The sequence below is a fragment of the Aplysia californica genome, unplaced genomic scaffold (assembly GCF_000002075.1).
Source record: "Aplysia californica isolate F4 #8 unplaced genomic scaffold, AplCal3.0 scaffold00287, whole genome shotgun sequence".
In the NCBI taxonomy this organism is placed as follows: domain Eukaryota; kingdom Metazoa; phylum Mollusca; class Gastropoda; order Aplysiida; family Aplysiidae; genus Aplysia; species Aplysia californica.
Window position 1 is genome coordinate 251,930 of NW_004797557.1, and position 22,385 is coordinate 274,314.

At 40.9% G+C, this 22,385-nt stretch overlaps 1 protein-coding gene across 1 annotated transcript in view; it reads left to right on the forward strand.

The window, feature by feature from the left end:
• Positions 1-22,385, forward strand: part of LOC106012194 (rab11 family-interacting protein 4B) — a gene marked incomplete in the record, with an annotated part of 40,680 nt that overhangs the window by 13,839 nt on the left and 4,456 nt on the right. Inside the window, 12 exon segments of the mRNA XM_013084347.2 lie at positions 295-542; positions 1,374-1,457; positions 3,224-3,292; positions 7,257-7,292; positions 8,452-8,563; positions 9,406-9,509; positions 10,695-10,785; positions 11,537-11,586; positions 13,188-13,269; positions 14,693-14,830; positions 15,805-15,951; positions 17,315-17,347. Of these exon segments, the coding sequence (XP_012939801.1) occupies positions 295-542; positions 1,374-1,457; positions 3,224-3,292; positions 7,257-7,292; positions 8,452-8,563; positions 9,406-9,509; positions 10,695-10,785; positions 11,537-11,586; positions 13,188-13,269; positions 14,693-14,830; positions 15,805-15,951; positions 17,315-17,347 (1,194 nt within the window).

The window sequence follows — 22,385 nt, forward strand, 5'->3', positions numbered from 1 at the left end:
TCTTCTTCTTCTTCTTCTTCTTCTTCTTCTTCTTCTTCTTCTTCTTCTTCTTCAACTTCTACTTCTTTTTCTTCTCCTCCTCCTCCCAACTTTCTTTTTTCACCTTCGTTCTCCTCCTCTTATTCTTCCACCCCAACTCCTCGTTTCCCTTCTCCTTTTCCTTCTCCTTCTCCTTTTCCTTCTCCTTCTGTCTACAAATCTCAACCTTTTTTTCAACCCTTTCAATTTGCCCTGGTCTGTCAAGTCTGCGTGTGTACATGGATGTGCATCATGTCTACTTGTGCGTGTCCCCAGACTCCAAAAACCAGCGGCTCGTGGAGCAGCCAGCAGACCTTCTCGGAGTACGACATAACAGGCCTAGAGGACCTGACCGGACTTGACAGCCCCGCCCTCCCCTCCAGCCCCGCCCCCCGGCTCCCACTTTCTCCCGCCCCCCTCCCGTCGACGGTACTGAACGGCGTCCCGCTCCTCATCGCAGTCACTTCGGAGGACGAGGGCGACAGTGCCATCAGTGGCAAGTCTTCCGAGATCAACGAGAACAGGTCAGTCGGGCGGCTTGTGGTGGTCAGTGAGTGGGGCAGTTGTGGTCAGTATGGTGGGGCAGTAAATGGGACAGTTGTGGTCAGTATGGTGAACAAAATTGGTTTATAATGGTTTAAGCGCCTCTATCAACACTATTAGATTATTTAAGAGGCAGGACCCCTGAGTTTAACTTTCATCTCTGAAAGGGCCGAGCCAAATAGGAACTTCGTGCGAAGTGCCTTTCCCAAGGACACAATGTCAGGCCGAGCTGAAGCTCGAAACTGGGAACCCGCAATCTCATGATTCCGAGACCGGTAGCCTAACCACTAGGCCACCAACACCACGGTCAGTATGGGGGTCATTGATTGGCATGGTTGTGGTCAGTGTGTTGGTCGGTATACATGTGGGTCAATGAATGAGACAGTTGTGTTTACTGAATGGGATGGTTGTGGTCAGTGAGTGGGGCAACTGTGGTCAGTGAGTGGGGCAACTGTGGACAGTGAATGGGATGGTTGTGGTCAGTTACTGGGGCAATGTGATGTTGTTGTGGTCAGTATGTGGGTCAGTGTATGGGATGGTTGTGGTCAGTATGTGTCTATGTATCAGGTTGTTGGGGGTTTTTTTCTTTCTGTCTGTCTATCGATCAGTTTGCCTATTTTTATTATATTATCTCTGTTATAATTTATAACCTCGTTGCTGTCAATTTCTCTTTACAGGTATCTGTATTGGTTTTGTGATTGTGTGTGTGTGTATGTGCATAAATGTGTGTGTGTCTATGAGTATCAGTACTATCAGTCATGCCAAATATCACCTCCCAGTGTTAATAATGGTGTTGGTGTGTTCTGTTCCAGTCGGCAGGAGATTACTGATGAGGAGAACTATGAAGACTTTGGCGAGATCGAATCTGAAGCTGATGTCTCAGACCAGGGACATTTGTGAGTACGAGTTGAATATGCTTGCTGTTCTTTCATACACTGATCTCTCTCTTTCTCTCTCTTTTTCTTTCTTGTTCTCACTATTTTTCTCTGTCTTTCTTTCTCTGTCACTTTTTCTTCCTCTCCCTCTCACTCAGAAGATTAAGTGGGTGGTTGGTGGGTGCTCTGATTCTGTTGTGGTCTATTCCTTTTTACCTATCAAATATCTATTGTCTTTATCTCTCCTTTTCTTTGTGTGTTCTTCTCTTTAAAACTTTTATCAAAACTAAACTAAGATTTAATGGTCGTGAAATGTTGACTTTTTACTGTGAGAGAAATATCCACCCATTGAAGGAAGTGGGGAAAAAAGGCACTTCTTCTTCTTTTCCTTCTCTTCCTCCTCCTCCTCCTCCTCCTCCTCCTCCTCCTAGCGGCGAATAAAACACAGCCAGACTTTGCAAGTGGACACAGCTTTGTTTGCAGTAAAACTCTTAACTCTTAGCAAACAAAACAGTGCTCTTTACAGTGGTGGGCATACTCTGTAGCAGTGAGATTTGGTTTAATCTTTTCATCATACAATAATGGGCCTGATGTTACTTCTACAAATAAAGATGAACCCGAAGACACTGCATTGTAAGCTTTGGTTTTACTACTTATGCAATAATTGACCTGATACCACCACCAGGTGTAATGATGGACCTCATAATATAACAGTACTATTCAGCAGTGGGCCTTAACAATACTAACATGTACAATGGTGGACGTGATCACAACTACAGTTGCACCTGTTCTTACAGCCGCCTGCATTTAGATAATCACCTGTACAAACCACCATGTCCTTTTTACCCCCTTGCAGTGAAAAAAAACATTAAAATTTTTTATTTTTTAATAAATTTTTGGGGGTTACATTATAATGAGATGTCTAATATGGCCACCTATCGAAGACGCCTCTTTCTCCTGGACAATGGATAGTCATGTTAAACAATTTAGACTCTTTATAATGGTGAGTTTGACATCACTTTATGTTAACTGTGGGCTTAATGTCACTAACATGAAAACAACGATGGACCTGATGTCACTGTTGTACATATATGCAGGTATAATGGTGTGCCTAACATCACTCGCATGTTAAAGGATGAACTTGATATCACTACCATGTGCGACGGAGGTCCTGATGTTAAATTTATCTTATAAGGCGGCAGAGTTGATTTCACTACTGTGTCAAATGGTGGCCCTGATATATATATATCACTTCTCTATACACAACAATGGACCTAATGCCAACATGTGTAATGGTGAGCTTGGTATCACTACAATGTACAGCAGAGGTCTTAATAACTTAATATCACTACCAGGACTTGATGTCACTGCTGGCCTGATGTCGCTTTTCTGTGCATTGGCCAGCTCAACATCACTACTCTGTATACAACAATTGCCCTGGCGTCACGTTTTGTATAAAGATGGGCCTGATGCCAATTCTCTGTATGAAAGTAGATCCAAGAGCGAAACACCTTATCCTCTTAAAAGTATGGAGTGAACTGGATTATCTGTCCTACAACTGACAACCATTTATGTTATTGATCATGTACAAATATTTTATTCAGTTGTATGATTGTGGGTTTCTCTTTTGAAAATGTCAATGGAAGTAGTGCATTATATCTCATGAAATAGGTTTATGATGTGCATATGAGGATGTACATAGCCCATGGTAAATTTGTATGATGTACAACATATTGACCCCATGTAGCTCTATGACTGATGTAACGCGTGTGTCCCTCCTCCAACAGAACGCCATCTACACAACGCAAGAGAGCAGACAGAAGGGACCCACTCTCTCGACATCATAAGAAAACGTGGTAGTCTCTGACATTTTTGGATCTCTCGTTCTTTCATATTTATTCTCCTTTGAGTTTTGGCTGTTTCACATTCTGTTTCGCATTCTCTTGTTCATTTCCTGACAGCATGCTCGGTGTGCCTTCTATAATAGTGCTAGTGTGCCTGTATAGTTTTTGTGTGCCTATATAGTTTTAGTGTGCCTTTGTATTATACAGTGGAACACGGACGACTCAAACTCACCAGGTCCACCTCTTTGCTTTAAATGTCCCATAATTAGAGAACTGCATATTATTGTTATTCTAATGTAACATTAATGACCACTCAAATCTTTACTTTTCCCTTTTTTATAAGTGACAGCTCCTAATTGTGTGCTTTGACACATCAGTAGAAGGACAAGTCGTCCATTTGTTTTCCACCTTAATTCATGCTTTACTTCCCTGATCCCCACACAGTTGACCCTGGGTGAAGAGGCTTTGGAATACATGACCATATGAAGCATATATATATGCTTGCCTTTTCTCTTCTCTTCCAACTCAAATATCTTTTTCGTCTGTCCACATCACAACCTAAAGAATTACGTGATGGGCTGGGCGGAAAGGCTCCATGCTCGCCTCTCAGTCCTCGCCCCACTGTACCACAATACATGGCATCTTCAGAGCAAATTCTCTCAGTTTATTAGTTAGTGTGAGGTCTAAGAGTTGAATCTGTTTCTTGCAAGGCCTGACTTGTAGGTTAATTGGACAGAAGAGTTTGACCAACTCGCAGGTTGTAGGTTTTCTTATTTTGGTCAGTATGGAAACAGGAACAAATTTTCAAATTACTAGTTTTTTGGTTTTAGTTGTGCATTATGTATATATATGGAGTAAACCTTGTGGCCAGGACTTCAGCTGGAGGAATCTGTGTTTTCGAGTTGTTCATGCTAACATTTGCTGTGCTTTATGATGAATATCTGTATGAAAACACACACATATATTAAATTTATATATATATATATATATATATATATATATATATATATATATATATATATATATATATATATATATATATATATATATATATAGCTGTCTCGCTTTACTTAGTGTAGCTCTCTGATAGTGGTGTGTATGTATCATATTTCCCTGGTTTGAGTGTTCGTGTGGTACTAGTAGTGGGGCTTTTTCATCTTATGTCTGGTGCTGTGTGCCTAGAGTAGCCAGTGTCTGTCACCATCCCCTCTGAGGCTGAGGCATGATGCGTCTTCTGTAACTCTGAGGTGGGAGGGGTGTCTAACTATGCATTGTTGTTGTCGCAAGAAAACTGAGTAATTCTGTTTGAGCCTGTTTTTTTAGGATGAGTGAAAAACATTGAAGTTGCTCACTGTTCTTGCAACATCAACAATATATATGTATATATTCCTTTATTTATTGCACATCTATGCTACTGCACATATATATATGTGTCACGACATGATGGAATCAGGCTCTCGTCAATCTTTGGGCATTTCGAGTTATTGGTATCATCTGAAAGCTGATTCATTTGTCTTGCTCCCAATGAAATAATATCCAATTATCTTGATTAGAAGTCAAGACGATTGTGATTGAAGGAGGTGAGGTCGCCTGGTTTCAGTAATGAAATTGGCGAGAAAATGGTTGCCGAAGTTAATAGCTAAAGAGTCCTTGAAAACGTAAAATTGACATATTTTGTACCTTTAATCAATGTTTTCAGTAAAATTCACATGGAAATCTGTTTTTATGTGGATGTACAAGGGGCTGGACCCAAAAAATAGAAATTCAATAAAAATGTCTAAACTGGCGGAAAAATGCCAGTTTCTTAGATTTCTTTATTTTGACGAGCGCCTGATTTCACGACACTGCCTCACATAATTTTACGCTTTTGAAAACTTTGCTTTTTCCTGTGGTTAGCTTGTAGCTGAGGGAAGTGCTGGCTCTTTGTCTGGTGTTATATTTTTCTACTCTCGCCCTAAAGATTTACTTTTCCTCAGAACCCTGACCCACTGAACTTTCTTTCTCTGAAGTGTCACCCTCTCACTCTGCGCTTTCCAACTCGGTGCTCTGAACTGTCATGATCAGACCCCTCAACCCCCAGAAAACGGAACTCTACTCCTTTTAACTGACATGATCAGAACTCCCGACCTACAGAATTCTCACCCTCAGAATTGTCAGGGAGCCCATGTGGACTAGAGGTTAAGGTGTTCGCCTCTCATTCAATTCCTGGGATTGAATCTGAATAGCGCCGAAAAAATGTTCTTCTCTAAAATTGACTCCTTTTACCTCCTTTCCTGCTTTTTAACAATGTTCTGTTGTCTGCTTTCGTCTCCACTTTCTGCCCCCACCTCCTCACCTCCTTTGCCCTCTCCTCTGGGCACCTGACTCGTTTTTCAACGTTTCTACTGCTACTCTTTGGCTCCTTCCTACTGCTGTCTTTCAGCCATACTCCTGATCTTCTGGTTGGAAAGATCTACACTTATCCTTCTCAGAAAAAATCTCGGAGGTCCCATGTGCAAGTTACGCGCGTTAAAGATCCCTTGGTGGTCCAAAATCGATAAGAGTAGGCTTCGGTCGACGCCCGGGCAAAATTCAAAATTTCCTACCACCTGAAAATGTGTAATATGTGCCGCGCACTTGTATGACCTTATGCAGTTGCGAGCGCTATAAAACACTGGCAAAAAAAAATAATTTTATTTCACCTCTCCCTTTCAGTACTGTAACTTTACTATTCTCACACTCACCATAGATATTTTCTTCCACTTATGTCCTGCTCCCTCCTTTCTCATTTTATATCACGTCTAAAGACTACAGAGGGAATTTGACAACTTTTTTTTTTTTCTCCTTTTTTTGTAATGCACTCGAGCACAACATTCATTTTGTGGGCTGTTTTACGGTGTATGAAGAAATAATGTCATACACACAGCTGTGGACTTACTGACATTCACTCTGTGAATTCCCGTAATGTATGGTTTTGTGATGTCAAAGCTGCAAGTTCTTGTGCATTGTGAGTCACACTTTTTGTGACTTTGTGCATGTTAGAGTCTGTATTTTTTGCCCGGTGTATGACCTCGTGCAGATTTGCTTTCATAGTAATGACAAGCAAGCAGTTTTATATGCTGTACATAAATGTGTTATATTATGTGGTACCTGATAACATGATGTCATATAAACTACTTTGTAAATGTAGTGACATCATTCATACACCAGCGATTTGTGTTAAAGAGATGTCTCTTTGTTTCACGTATATTATTATTAAGATGATTTTAAGAAAGTTCAATAATAAAAGGATTCATACAGATGTATGAAATTTATTTGTACAAGTATAATCTAGTTAATTAGTTCTGAAGTGGACATTTTCCTTAAGTACTGAATTTTTTTCGTTTGGAGTGCTGTGGTTAGATTCTTTGCAATGCAGATCGCGGATTTCAGTTCTTTCAAGGGAAAGACATTTTATTCAACTTGCCTGTCTCTGTCATTCCTCTGGGATGTGTCCAACTTTGCCTTGGTTGGATCTTGACAAGCATGGTCAAAGCTGCCCAGCCTCTAAATCATTGAAGCTGTGTTGATGGTGGCATATTTGTAAACGGCCAAGTCTGGATTCTTTGTCAAATTGTCCCATACTCTGCTTCTTTGTTTCTGTCTCTATAACATTTTTTGCTTCATTATTAGATCATGTACAGCTTGCACAAAATGTATATTCTTCCTCTTCATTTTGTTGAGCCTATGTCACTCTAGTCAGCTTTGCTAGGAACAGCTGGTTCTATCAGGGTAAGTTTGAGTGTGGTGTGGGGAGGGCTGCTTGTGTACAGGGCAATGGCCATGTGCCTAGGGTAATATTGCACTGTCCCTCTCCCCTGGCGTGTGACATGAGTGACCAGCGCTAGTTAGGCTAACCCTGGTCAGACATAGGGTGGAGGCTCTCTATACTATATATACTCTGTACCCTAGACTAACATTTTCCCCCCTCTCTCTTTCTCTCTCCCCTTTGTTTCAGCACTAACAGACGCCTCACAACAGCAGCGCTTGCAAGGTATCAACCAACATGTTTTGTCTGATATCAGCAAAAATGATTGAAATTCTAAATTTTTAAAAAAGCTGTTTACTGCAAGGAGAATAACATTTTATGCAAAACAATGTTATGCTGGCGCAGTTTCTGAGTTTTATACAGCTCCTTTTGTTTAATTAACAAAACATGAAAGTATAATTATAGACCCTAACATTAACTTTTTGCTTCTTCATAAAACTATTTATCAAAATATTACTCAAGTTAACAAACAATTTTTTTAGATATCAGCAGTTGAAGAGATTCAATTCCTTAAAAGTTCTGTCGCCTCCTCATAAATACTGTTAAAGATACCACCTGTCTTGTTTGGCATAGAGTCATGTATCACAATTTGGTTTTCCTACGTTACCTATGTCGCCGCAGAATTTCCCTTTTGAGTTTGTCAGTGGTCAAAGTTGTGAGCGATTCAAAGTTGTGAGCGATGTCATGGTTTTAGGGCTATTGCTTACGAACTTGACCGATGCTTCATTCAAAACTTAAGCATTTATTGATACTCTTGGGCACTGGAATGAATTTATCTTCTCCAGGCAGCACTATTTCTTCTATGCTAACCTAGCACTTGTGGTGTAATGATTAGGCTCTTTGCCCTCATACGCAGAAGACATGAGAGTTTGATTTCAGTTTAGGGAAGTCATTTTATTGAAAGTCTCCGTCTTTCCTCTGGAATACTGCATCCCTCTCAGGTAGAGTGGGAACAGACAAGGAGGCTCAAAGCAACCCACTTCTTAAATAATCTAAATTTTATTAATTAATGGGGGTGTAGCTACGTCTATTTATGTCTAATGGGGGACCAATCAATATCCACACACTTTAACACTCAGACACATAAACTTTTTGTACACACATGTGCATACACATATAATCGCCCACTCATGCAAACACATGCAGCCACACTTGCAGGTAACACACTAGCAGTCACGCATGTTACACATGCAAGCACACTCATACATGCATGCACACAATCACACACACACACACACACACACACACACACACACACACACACACACACACACATATGCTCATACACCCATGCTCTTACCCAAATGTTTATTTTTAATCCCCTTCCCCCTCCCAACCCCCTACCTCTACCACCACTGACCCTCTCTTCCCCTCTCCCCTACAGCCAACTGCAGCGTAGTGCTAGGAACTCCCCCTCCAGCACACGCCGCAGCAGCCTGGGCTCTGACGAGATCTTTGACGACATCGACGGCAACTTCCAGGACGTCAACGGACGGGTGAGACTCATTTTGTTATTTTATCTCTCTTTCTCTCTCTCTCTCTCTCTCTTGCTCTCTCTCTTTCTCTCTCTCTTTCTCTCTCTCTTTCTCTCTCTCTCTCTCTCTCTCTCTCTCTCTCTCTCTCTCTCTCTCTCTCTCTCTCTCTCTCTTTCTCTCTCCTTCTCTCACTGTGTTTTGTTTCCCTTACATTTCTTTGTCCTTCACTTTCTCTCTCAGTGACATAAAGTAGATCATATTAACATAACCAAATTGAAAGTGTTTTGTATCTTAGGATGAAGAGGGGCTGTTTCAATGCCTGTGATTTATTAAAGTTAGGTCTTTAATTGTTTGAATGCCCCTTTGAAATCAGTAAGTTTATTTAAGAGATGCGACCTCCAAATTCAATCATTATCTCCAGTAGGACTGTGGCTAATAGGTTTAGAGCCCAATAAACCCAATTTCAAAACACCTTATTGACAATTTAAACCAGGATTATCCTCACAATAGCCCAGCCTTACACCAAGCGAGCTAATGAAGTTTGATGGTATTGTTGTTGTTCCTGTTTTTGCATAGGTTGTTAGTATTGTTTCTCTATTGTCTTAGACTTTATGTACTCTGCCATGTACTGAGCACTCACGAACATCTGCCCACTTTCTATCATCCACCCTCCAAGTCCAAATCGATGCTGATGGTCGGAGGGTGCAGCTAGTAAATCCTACTTTCTTGCTTGTCAATTTGTCTTTCTTTTTCACCCAGTTCTAGAAAACCATTAATTGTGGTAACATGCTTCTTTTTTCTGAAACTAAACTAAACTACGTCCCACCACCCCTTCTACCATTACCCCCTGCCTCCCTTTCCAGTTGCACTTCCTGGAAGAACAGCTTCAGCACCTGACCCAGCTACACACAGAGACCAACTCCAAGCAAGTCAAACTCAAGGACGAGAACTCTGTGCTGGTGCAGAAGTAAGTAGATACATGATCACACACACACACTCATTCATACATATCCATACAGACATATGCATGCATACATACACACTCAAACATATATATATATATTGCTCACACATCACACACACTTAACTGAAATTGTCTGACAATAGAAACCAAGAATCAGATTTTAACAGTGGTTGACTAGAAGTCCTGCACTAAAACGGAAATTTATAAGAGATTTGGTATCCTCAAATCAATACTTTCTGCCTTTCTAAAAATAGAAATAAATTCGAGAACATCGGCATTGGATGTCACCCCTATCAGAAAGCAGGTATGCTGTGCCAAATTTGCAAAGATCAAGCTGGCATTGTCTCGGTGTTTCGAGCAAACACATACCACGTCTCTTCCTATCTCTGTTCCCATTGTTATGACAAAAGCAGACAAAGGAACTTGTCCTTGACTTCATATGCCTCACAGCATGGTTGGACAGGTTCTAAAAGAGACATGGCATGGCATCACTCAAAATAACTAAAAAAGCTGTGTGTAGCGAATCTGCTACAATATTGAGTTATTTTGCGACCACATTACCGTCAGAGTTGCTTCCCTTGATTTTTTTCAGCTCTAATTTTTCACCTAATCTCCTCCCCCCCCGCCCCGCGCCCAATGTGTCGAATATATTGGTCAATCCCTGGCTTGTTTGATTTTAGTTATCTTTGCCTGACTGTATATGGAAACATGTATAGATAAAAGCATAAATAAAAAGCTCATTCTTGCACATACACACACACACACACACACACACACACATACACACACATGCATACACACACAAGTTATGGTCATATAATGTAGCCAAATCTTCCATTTTTCCATTGGAACAAAGCATAGAGTGTGCCAGGCTGATGAAAGCCAGTGCCTTGATTTCCTAGCAAAGCCAGTTTAGATCTGTACAGTCATGCTTAAAAAAAGTTTAAGTCAGTGTAGGCTGCCATAGTTGTCGTATGGTTAGATTATATATTACTTTTCTATCCCAAACCTTACTCTCAATGCCTCATTGTCGAGGGGACACCACTGCAATTAATTCTGGAAAAAAAATTTGTGTGTCCAGATTGTTTCTCTTGATTGGGTGGATTTTCCACAAGTCCCCCTATCTGACATGCCATGATGTAAGTATATGTCTGTCGGTGTGTCACATTTATGTGTGTTTGTGTGCAGGGTACACTACCTGGAGGAACAGCTCCGGGATATGGAAGTACGTGGGGAAGACAGGCTCACAGACGAAAGAAGAAAACACCAGGACTTTATGGTGAGTGCTGTTTATAATATATTATATAACAGTCTAGATAGATGCTGTACACTTTTACACACACATTATAGATCTATATGTCTTTCACATTCAAAGACAGGTACATCTCAGCCAAGATATATTCCCCAATCAAACATGCCTAGTGTTAACTCAATGTCAAGTACAACTCAGCATTATCAGCATCATTTCTGGAGTCTGGTCTGCACTTGTCTTTCTGATCTGATTACCATGTCTGGTTTGTCTGTCTGAAGGTCCAATCTGTCTGTCTCAAGGTCTAATCTGTCTGTCTCAGTTTTACGTCACAGATGGTTGGAGGATGCCTTCTTCTAGGTCCTTCTTATCTTTATTTTATCAATATGCTCTTGTGTACTGAATGTCTGATCTATATGCCTCATCGTCTGATTTGCCTGTCTGACTTTCTCTGTCAATGTGTTATCTACCTGTCCAATCTTTGTTTCAATATATCAGATCTTTTAGTCTTAATTATTTTGGATCATTGTCTGCTTGACCCATCTGTTTCAATATCTGATCTGTCAATTTGATTTCTCTACAACAGTGTCTGGTCTGTTTGTTCCAATGTCAGTTCTGTCTACCTGATCTTACTGTCTCAATTTCTGATCTGCCTGTGTGGTTGTGTTATCTGTTTCCATGTCTAATCCATTTTTCTTAATGTGTCATTTGTCTGTCAGGCTCTATGTCTGGTCTGTCTGTGTTGATGTCTGATTCAATAGTCTGGATTGTTGTATTCCAGGCGCGACACGAGCGAGAAAAGAATGAACAGGTGGACTACATCACACAAAGGTAAAGGTTACTTGATGAATTGTTTGTGTGTGTATCTGTTCTCTATGTGTCCGTGTGTATTCTCTTTTTGTGTGTCTCTTCTATTTTTATATATGGATCTATGTGTTAAAAGTGTATGTATGTGTGTGCGATGCAAAATAGAGAAGTTGCTTCAGATCATATTCTTCCTTGACCTGTCCATGTCCAGTGGCCCATGGAGCATGACTTGGGCACATTAGTTGATCAGTTTGTTCGTAGGGTGAATGTTTCACTGTTGTTGCCCAGTCTCTTCCAAATCAGTCTTTATGAGTGCAGCAAATTTGTAGTCACTTAACATATTTTTTGTCTCATGTGGGTGGTTGGCAGATGCTCTGGTGTGATTTGCTCCTTCTTTCCTATCAAACATCTGTCGTCTTCATCTCCCTTCCTTCTTTTTTGTGTTTGTTTCTCTCTTGTAACACCTAATCTACGGCACTTATATGACCTTATTGTGTTGCAAGTGCCCTAAAACACTTACAAAAACAACTTTTGTCTTATATGCTGTACTATTTACATCAGGCATGGGCAAGCATGTCCAAGTTGAAGGTCCGATGAAGCAATTTCGAATATCTCAGGGGCCAAAGCAGGAGAAATTTGGGTGAAATCTGTTGAAATATCAAGGCTCTCAAAAGTGAGACTAAAACTGACACTATAACATGCAACTCGAGGACATTTCATAATATTATACAATGTTATATCTGTTGCTTTCAGCTGGGCTGGAAACTATCATTTTCATTTTCAAGATGCACAGTTTTGTTTTTATTGATTATCAACTCATCGCAGGCTACATTCATTACTAATTAGTAGGTCGACTTGCAGGCCGGAGTGAAATTGCTCAGGGGCCAGACTGACATTGCTCACTGGTCAGATCTGGTCTACGGGCTGTAGTTTGCCCATGCCTGATCTACATGTATGTCGCGTGACATAACGTCTATGCCACCTGTTCTACCATCTACATCCCTTTATGTACCCCCTGAGTCATATGTCTTACTGTCTTTGTCACCTGACTTACCATCTTCATCGCATTGTGTACCCTCTGACTCACTTGACCTACCATCTGTGTCGCATGACCTAACACCAGTGTATGTAATGCAATGAATAAGGATTTCACGTTGCTTGCAAAAGGTTCGAGTTCTATTCCCATAGCCATTAGATGAAGATATTATTTCTTATGGGAAGTGTCCCGCACACAGGTGGTTTTGAGAACTGCCAGCTTCCTGAATGATATAAATCTTTTTCTGTGAGGTATAGATCTTAATGTCATTCATCACAGTCATAACACTAACACTTTTTATATGGTAAAAGTTTCTTGTCACTTGTTTCATATCCTTAATATAGCGCAGTTTGTTTCGTATACGAATAATCCAATTATTGAGACATATTTACTTTTGCTCAAGTTATAAAGTTGACAAAGCTAAGTAATTATGTTTTTGTTTTTTTAAGTTTTCCCAAAACAACAAAAATGACTTAAGCAATTATGTTATGACTATGAAAATATATTAATTTGCTCTAACATGATTTTTTATGTATATCAAATCAGCACCTACTGTCAGTGTCACATAACTGGTCACCTCTGTCCCCAGACTAAACCGCATCGAGCGGGAGTATGAGGAGCTCAAGGAGGAAGCTCCGAGGTTAAAGACAGAGATGGCCAAACTCCGCACAGTGAGTCACAGCATGTCCATCTGTCTGTCTGTCTGTCTGTCTGTCTGTCTGTCTGTCAGTTTGTCCGTCTGTCTGTCTGTCTATCTGTCTGTATGATGTGTTCTTCATAAGCATTTAACTGAAGGTGAGTGTGTACACGCCTCCCCAAATCTGTTACTGTAGGGAAGAGCTCTTTAACACCATAGTCACTACCATCAAGTGTACTCATCTCCAGGCTGTACTACCTTTGTTACCAGTGATGATAACGCCCTCTTTGACTTGTGCTTTCAAACAAAACTGTCATGCCTTCTGTATCTAATACCCAGTGTCAATTGCAGAAAATTTTGTCAAATCCCTTTTTGAAATGGAATTATACATTTTAAGGGGCGGCACTGGCTAGTGCCCACAAGATCAGATTGACTTCTGCTTTGCTTCATCAAATTTGACCACAAGGTCCATTAGGGCCTATCACATTCTGTGCATAAACAAAAGATCTGACCGCACATTCAATGAACAGAAGTAATCAAGTAATCCCATTCTTTGTTTGCTTGCTGGGCACATCTTTGTTTGAACTAAAAGTATGCCAACTTTTGTGATACATGCTCTTTTTCTTTGAAAGTAAAGTAGGCAGTCATGGTCTGGTCAGATCATCCAGTCACAGGATAGCTGGTGACTAAGGTGTTAATAGGTTCAGTATTTTCACTTGATAAACAAAAGGTGACACCATGAGGGTGAAAAAGAACAAGATTACTCTTAGACATGGATCAGATGAGGAAGTGAATTCTTAGTCAGTTAGGAAAAAGTACAAGTCAGGTGAACTAGTTCCCTTAGACAAGGCCGAGATGTGTGGAAAAACACGTTTAGACAAAGGTGTGACAAATTGTTGCCTCAGATCTATTTTGTCCAAAGTGCACTTAAGTATAGAGTCCACTGTGGACAAAATAGTTCAAAGGCAACGAAATGTTCTCTTAGATCTGTGTGAGATAAGACAAGTTTTATGTAGTCTTAAACAAGAGTGAGGCAGTGTAGACAAGTCAACTGTTTAGTATAAGACTCCGCCATACGTCACTTTTCAAAATGACATATATGGGAGTGTTACACTAAGCAGTCAAAATGTATTCCTAGACGAGGGTGAGGTAGGACCATTGTATAAATACACACACATGCACACACAAACAAACGTGTTTGTAATTGTGTTTTTTGTTTTTTTATATCTCTGACCACATGTAAGTGGGTGGTTGGCGGGTTCTCTGATGTGGTTTGCTCCTTCTTTCCTATCAAATATCTTTTGTCCTGATCTCTCCTCCTTCTTTTTTATGTTTGTTACTCTCTTGTAACACCTCTAATCTTCGGCACTTATATGACCTTATTGTGTTGCAAGTGCCGTAAAACTCTTACTAAAAATAATACTGACAACATGTATGTGTCTATGTGTGTGGTGCAGGAGAAGATGGACATCCAGGAGCGGCTGCTGGAGAGACAGGAGAACTACAACGCTCTCTATGAGGAGCATGAGAAACTCAAAGTAGATTACCACAAGCAGGAGACGCTACACCAGAAGGAGAGGCATGCTACTGGACAGGTAGGTCTCTCTCTCCCTCTCTCTCTCTCTCTCTCCCTCTCTCTCAAACTCTTTTTCTCTTTCTCTTTCTCTCTCTTTCTCTCTCTGTTTTTCTCGCTCTCTGTTTATCTCACTCTCTCTTTCTCTCTCTCTCTCCCTCCCTACCTCCCCTCCAACTCTCCTCTCTCTCTCTCTCTCTCTCTGTCTCTCTCTCTCTCTCTCTCTCTCTCTCACTCCCTCTCTCTCTCTCTCTCTCTCTCTCTCTCTCCCCCCCCTCTCTCTCTCTCTCTCTCTCTCTCTCTCTCTCTCTCTCTCTCTCTCTCACAGACACACACACACACTGACCATTACCTCATTTCCCAGTATATTTACCACTGACCTGACATATGTACGTCTTTCTGTGTGTCAGCCTTTGTGTGGTCTGTGGGTGCCACTGGTAGGTCCTTTTTTCTCTCCCTTATGCCTGTTTCTCTTGTTCTGAATGACCTTTATTGTGCTAATGGGAACCTCTTTACTGTACAAACTTAACTTATGTATGATTTGAGGGCACCAGCGGTAGATCCTACACTGTCTATTTTTTCCTTGTCCCAGCACTAAATATCCATTATGGATTTGATGGACTTCTCTTTATTTAAACTAAACGATGAGTGAGTGGTCTATATTTCGCTATAAAAGAAATACAAAGTTCTATCAGACATTTTTGGCTGTTTTGAACTACTAAGACCATGAGATCAGAAACCAAATGGTCTATCTACTATAAAAGTCTTAAGATTATTCGGAGTCGTTATCAAGATGTTCAAAGAATTACATTAGCAAAATCTTGACTTGTTGTGAAACTCAAAACTTTTGATGTGAAATACCTCAAAACTAGGTATGAACAGGTAATACTTTGTAATTCTAAGGTAGGGGCCTAGCAATTTGTGTCTATTAGTGTTTGGATAATGGGAGAGAAATGTCAATGTGACCTAATAGATGTTCTCAACTATCACCTTTAGCTCCTCGATGAAATGGGGAAAGAGTTGGAAGATTTACGTCGCTACAAGATCGATGTGGAGGCTGGGACACGGTCACCCAGCGGCAGTATCTCGGAGCTGCCTGGGCGTTACCACGACCTGCAGAATGAAATCCACAAACTGAAGGAGGTCAGTCCCCATGTGTTGGCAGAGTCGCCACAGTCAGTGTGTGTGTTTCTGTCTGTGTGCATGTGTCTGTGTGTGCCTCTTTCTGTCTTTGATGTGGGAGGTTGTCATGTCTTAGAGTTAAGGGAGAGAACTATATTTTAGAACATGGGGAGATAATTTTTCCTCAGAGCTGTGTGGAGAATTAATTGTTTTGGGACAAAAGGTTGCGATTTTACATAAGATCTAAGGGATATGATTATTTTTCTAAAATCCTGAGAGATTTGTGTCTTTTAGTGGAAGTAATTTTGTCTTGGAACTAAGGTAGGGTTATTTTTTATAAAAATAAAGTTTAAAAAATAGTTTCTTAAAGACAAGGGATTTGACTTTTCCTTAAAACTAGGGGAGACAATTATGGTGTTGCTCTGAGAGAAGGAATTATGTCACAGAACTAGTGGAGGGGGTCTGAGTTTAGCAATGAAACTATGAAGGGACTTCTCTGTCTTCTTACATTTTTTATCTACACACTTGCGCTCACACACATGCATACTAGCACAAATTATTTGACATAATTACCCCAATTTACAGGGTTGGTTTTCTCTTCTTTTTTTTTTAAATTCGCCTTGGGTGACATTTCACAGCTTTGAGTGAAAAGGAATATGGCAGTATAGTCCATCACCATGTAGTTCTCAGCTTATGTAACACATTATAGTCACCAAATTTTTTCCATGGCCTTTGTTTGAAGAGTTTTGTTAAGTTTCTAGTTAGTTTGTGTGTGGGGCATGATCGCAGCTGAGAGATTTTGTTCTGTACACAATGGTTGGCAGTGGAAGTCTCTGTGGTAGTTGTAATACTAATACCCTTAACTCTTTGGCTTGAGCAGGGCTGTCTAACGTTATAGTTATAACACAAAAGATGTCTGAAATGTCGAGGATCAGTGCTACATTGCGGCGTTATATGACATGAATGTGCCAGTGCTATATAATAACATTTCATGTCCAAGAACACTGACTATGTCAGTGTGTTTCTGTAATGTCATGTGACACAAATTTTAATGTGTCAGTGCTGTCAAATGTTAAGTGATACTGAATGTCAGTGACATCTAATGTTGTTTGCCACAAATGTGTCAGTGATATTTATGTCATATGGCACAAAATAATATGTCTGTGTTGTATCATTTCATGTGGCATTGTTGACACAAAATATGTCACTGCTGTCTGGTGCTATGTCTAGCATTTTTTGACACTGACGATATCCATGCCAGCTGAAGCATGAGTTTGCAAATATTTTAAAAATATTATTTTATTGTAAACGGACATTTGTTGTCTGTTGTTGTGACCTTGACCCTTACCGCATCTCCATGTTTTTATTGCGGCTGGGGTTCCAGGTCATGTGGTCTGAGTGGCGGGATCTATGGCAGGTTTGTACCCCCAACTGTTTGGCTCCAGGGGGACAAAAACACTTTTTACAGGGTACTTGTTGAGCAAAGGTTTCTTTTAAACTTCAGTTGATGCCCTATGCTTGAAGAATGGTACAATCTGTTAAACAACATACACTTTACTAGCATAGCACTGATAGAATAAGCTTTAGAATAGCAACTGTTTTCTGTTTCCTGCAACATAGTGAAGTGTCTGATGTGTCTTCTAAAATTAGAAAAGCATTTGAAAGTCTTCACCACCACGCATTGTCTCTTGACATGTCTTTTAGCTTTACCATAAAAATTAAATACTGCAGACTAGTTCACTGTCTCAAAAAAAAAAAGTGTCCTCAATAATCTAGAAATAAACTTATTCCCGCACATGCTGTCTGACCACATTCATGATGGCAAATCACTCAGCTAGAAACTTGGCTTGAATCTACCTTGAACCTGCCTTTTTAAATTATCTAAATTATATCAGTGTGGGTGTAAAGCATTTACACTCAATCTCTGCTGAATAAAAGTCTTTTCATTGTGTGCTCTAACCAAGTGTGAATAAATCGACACTCCCCGATCCACCCCATCCCTACCCCTCGCAGAAGTTCCGCCAACTATACATACATGCATAATACTGTAATAGTCCCTGGTACCCCTCACTCAACAAGTACCCTGTAAAGAAGGTTTTCGCTCCCGGTTCCTAGGCTGTCTGTCTCTGGAGCTTTGTATGACTGTTCTAGTTGGACTGTTTAGCTGTCCCAGCACTGCTGTTTTATTGTTTAGCTGCCTTCGAATGGCTTTTGATTCCACCCCCACTCTATTTCTGGTTCACCCACCACCGGGACTTATCTGCTTGCTTTAGTTGAAGCATGTTCGCATGTTGACTTTTTCTCTAGATGTCCGTGGGTTTGTTTCCTGGTTTAAAAAAAGAAAATGTTCTTCTTTTGGTTTTTGTTTACATTGCTGTTGTAGTATGGGTTGTTTCTTTTTGTCAGGGTTTTCTGTGAACACTTCCTTTCCACATTGTCGTTATTATTGTCCTCATCATTTTCATTGTTATTTTTGTTTTTATCCTTGTTCTTTCAATCAGTATTGTTGTTTCAGTTATGATGATTATTATTATTAATATTGTTATTATTGTAATTATTGTTGTTTTGATTACTACTTTTGTTTTATTATTATTGTTAATGTTATTATTTGTTGTTATCATTGCCATCATTGTTGTTTCTTCTATATCTTCACATTTCCCCCCTTCACCCTCTCTGATTAATGAAGTTGTCGCCTAGATTTATAGTAGCAATTTTCTGCCTCTGTATGTGTCGTTTGTTTGGGACAGCCAGAATATGCTCATATATTGATATGTTTGCAGATTATGGGTGGGTATGTAAAATTAATTGATGGATGGAAAGATGGATGTGTGTGCACATTATGGGTTTAATACACTTTTGTATGTAGAGATGTGTGTGTGTGTGTGTGTGTGTGTGTGTGTGTGCACGTGCATGTGTGCGTGCGTGTGCATGTGTATGAATAATGTGTGTGTGTGATAAAGGATGGATGTGTTACTTTCGATGTAGGCAGGTGGTTGGAGGGCACCATTGATAGGTTATACTGACTTTTCTCTGTTGTTTCTGTCTGCCTTGCTTCTTTCAAGCACTATATGACTGTGTTATTATGTCAGTGTGCTTCTCTATATGTATGTATGTCTGTATGCTGTATATCTGTGCATGCGGATATGTTTGTGGCTGCACCACGACGACCAACATATTGTTTGTTTATTATGCATTCTGATCTCGAGGTTTATGCTCAGTTATTGCCCTTTGCCCGAGCTCTCTCTCTCTCTCTCTCTCTCTCTCTCTCTCTCTCTCTCTCTCTCTCTCTCTCTCTCTCTCTCTCTCTCTCTCTCTCTCTCTCTCTCTCTCTCTCTCTCTCTCTCTCTCTCTCTCTCTTTGTCTCTCTGTCTCTCTCTCTCTCTCTCTCTCTCTCTCTCTCTCACACACACACACACACACACACACACACACACACACACATGATTTACGCCCCCATAGACACATTGCAAATCAATCTAAGGGGGCAGGCTGCTTGGACACCGCCTGACAAGGCCAGCCTGGGCTGAGAGGGACATAACGTCCCGTGCCCAGCAGACAGGAGGACCTATTCTTATTGTGTTTTTTAATTTTTATTGTCGTTGAAAGAAGATCCCCACAAGGAAATCGAACTCACACTTTCTGCGTGCGAAGGCGAAACACCTTAACGTAACACCACAGACCCTGATCCGTATGTCTGTATGATGCGTTAATTTTGTGTCGTATGTGTGAGGGAGACATAATTTGGTCGTGAGTGGTTGGTTGAAGGGAGCAATTGTTAGTTTATATTCCTTTACTTTCCAATCTATCGTCACTGTCTGTCTGTTCTGTTTTTTCCAAGCTTTAAACGACCTCAATCGCGTCGATATGATTCTTATTACTGAATGGGTGGTTTGTCAACTGGTAAATCCTACTTCAGTGGGTGGTTGACGGGTGTTCTGGTGTGGTTTGCTCTTTCTTTCCTACCAAACATCTATTGTCCTGATCTCTCATCCTTCTTTTTTGTTTGTTTGTTACTCTCTTGTTACACCTTTAATCTTCGGCACTTATATGACCTTATTGCGTTGCAAGTGCCGTAAAACTCTTACTAAAACTAAAAACTAACTAATCTTACTTCATATCTTTCCTTCTGCTCTTTTTGTCTGTTTTGCTTTTTCCCAGCTGTAAATGATCGTTATCATATTATATTGATGTACTTCTGTTGACTCAGACTAAACATTGGTCTGATGAATGTGCTCGAGGGTGGTTGGAAGGCGACACTGGTAGTTCCCTCCCACTCCTTTTCTTTCCTTCTTTCCCTTCTGTTGTTTCTGGGTTTTTCCCACCTCTCTTTTATGCTTCTTATTACTCAAATCAAACTAAAACGGAATGTGGACAGTTTGACGTGGGTAGTCTTGTGGTTAGGCTACAGGATTGGTAATCAATTTTTGTTACTTCACCAAATTGTGAATGGGCACCTTGCCATAGACAGCGAAACAGATTTTGTCAGTACGTTAAAGTTTTAGCGCCTGTAAAATAACAGCTTGCACTGTATGCTTCCTGGGAAGCAGGGAATATTTCTGGGTGTTTCAGGGTCTGCCGAGGTAATGCTATTTGTAAAGCGCGCAGAGCATGACGTAGAGTATGGATATGCGCGATATAAATGTCGAATCTGTTCTGGTGGCCACCTGTCCAAGATAATCACCTATACAAACGACTACTTTCCTCCCCCTACCCCCGGCTGTTTTTTTTTGGGTTTTTTTTTTGGGGGGGGGGTTCAATATTATAACGACTGCGCCCAAGATGTCCACTTTTAATACAGCCACTTTTCTCCTCGACAATGGGTAGCTGTCTTGGACAATTTCGACTGTACTTATGATTACCATAAACGGACCTGGCTCCTCTGAATGGGACTTACACGCCCAGGCAGAGCATCCCAGACGCACGCACACGTCCACACCCGTGTGGCAACAGCTGTCTCTAGACCCGTCCGTGTTGTCCACCACTCACGGAAAAATGTTAATCCCGCGAGGAATGTCTCGGTCCCCATGAGATGGTGCTCGCTCGTGAGTCGCACGTCGATACTCCAGTTCGATAGCCCGGGGGACTGAGTCTTCTGTCATTCAAATATTTGCAAGAGTACGAGTGCGACATCTGTCTTTTATTTTGACAGTGTGTGTGTGACTCCCGTCCATCTGTGTCTACTCACTCACGGCACCCCCTCCCCCCCATCCCAGCCCCCGTTTGGTTTAATCTGTCAAACCGTATATACACGTTTACATAGTTAGAAATTACCTTTCCCTGGCTCGTGGATGATTGGCGTGCGCTCTGGTGTGGTATTCTTTCTTTCCTATTAAATATCTATCGTTGTTATCTCTGCTTTTTTGTATGTTACTCTAGTAACACGTGTAATCTCCTCACTTATGACTTAAACGTGTTTCAAGTGCCATGAAATTCTTTCTAAAACGAAACTTTCCTGCTTCCATCCGTCCAGTCATATCCACAGTTTTTAACTTTCCGTAGATTGTGTCCTATATCCTCAACCACCCACTTGTATACCCCATAACCCCCCCCCCCCCAGCTCAACATTTCCCTCTTTCACCCGCCAATATACTCACCCCTCTCCCCCTCACATCAATTAGCCCTTAGTCACCCGCCCATATACTCACCGAATATACCTACTCAAGTGCCATTATGGTACACCATCACCTCACACACCCACGCACACCACTGTACATATATGCCTTCCCCAACAAACCCATATTAGGTATGGTCTCATCCACCTGTATACCAGGCCCATTCACACGCTTAAGGGGTGCAATCTTGGTATTTTTTTATTTAAAAATTTTTAATTAAAATTTTATTTTTTTCTAAAAACCCTCCATACTCAACCTCCTACCTAGATTATATGTCTGCTCCCACCCACCTGCGTACCAATCCCAAACCAACTGCACCCTACCACTTGCCACCACCCAACCACCTACCCATATATTATGCCTCCCCCTCCCCCCTTTCCCAGCCACCTGTATACCCCATCCTTTTTTTTTTCATCTCCGAGAAGTACTTCTCATGAGATCCAGACGTTTACGATATGACTGTAAGCTCCGATGACGCTAACATATCACATTGGGCTCAGATGTCTCCTATATGTCTCTTGGTTCAGATTTCACCGATATGTTAAGGGGCTGAGATGTCACCGATATGTCACTGAATTCAGATGATGAGCATAGAAACATGTGTTGATTCTTGATGGCATATCCAGAGAAAGAGAGAGGGGGGGAGGGAAAGAGAGAGGGAGAGAGAGAGACGTCATGAAGGGGGGTGGTAGGCTCACTGATGCAAGTCTATAAATTGTAGTCGCGTATTATTGCATATTATGTTTGAGTATATATGGGAGGAGGACTGTTGTTGCTGAGAAAGGCACTTGTGGTTGGTATGTAGCACCACCGTGAAGGCACGATACGCTCGTGCGCAAACGC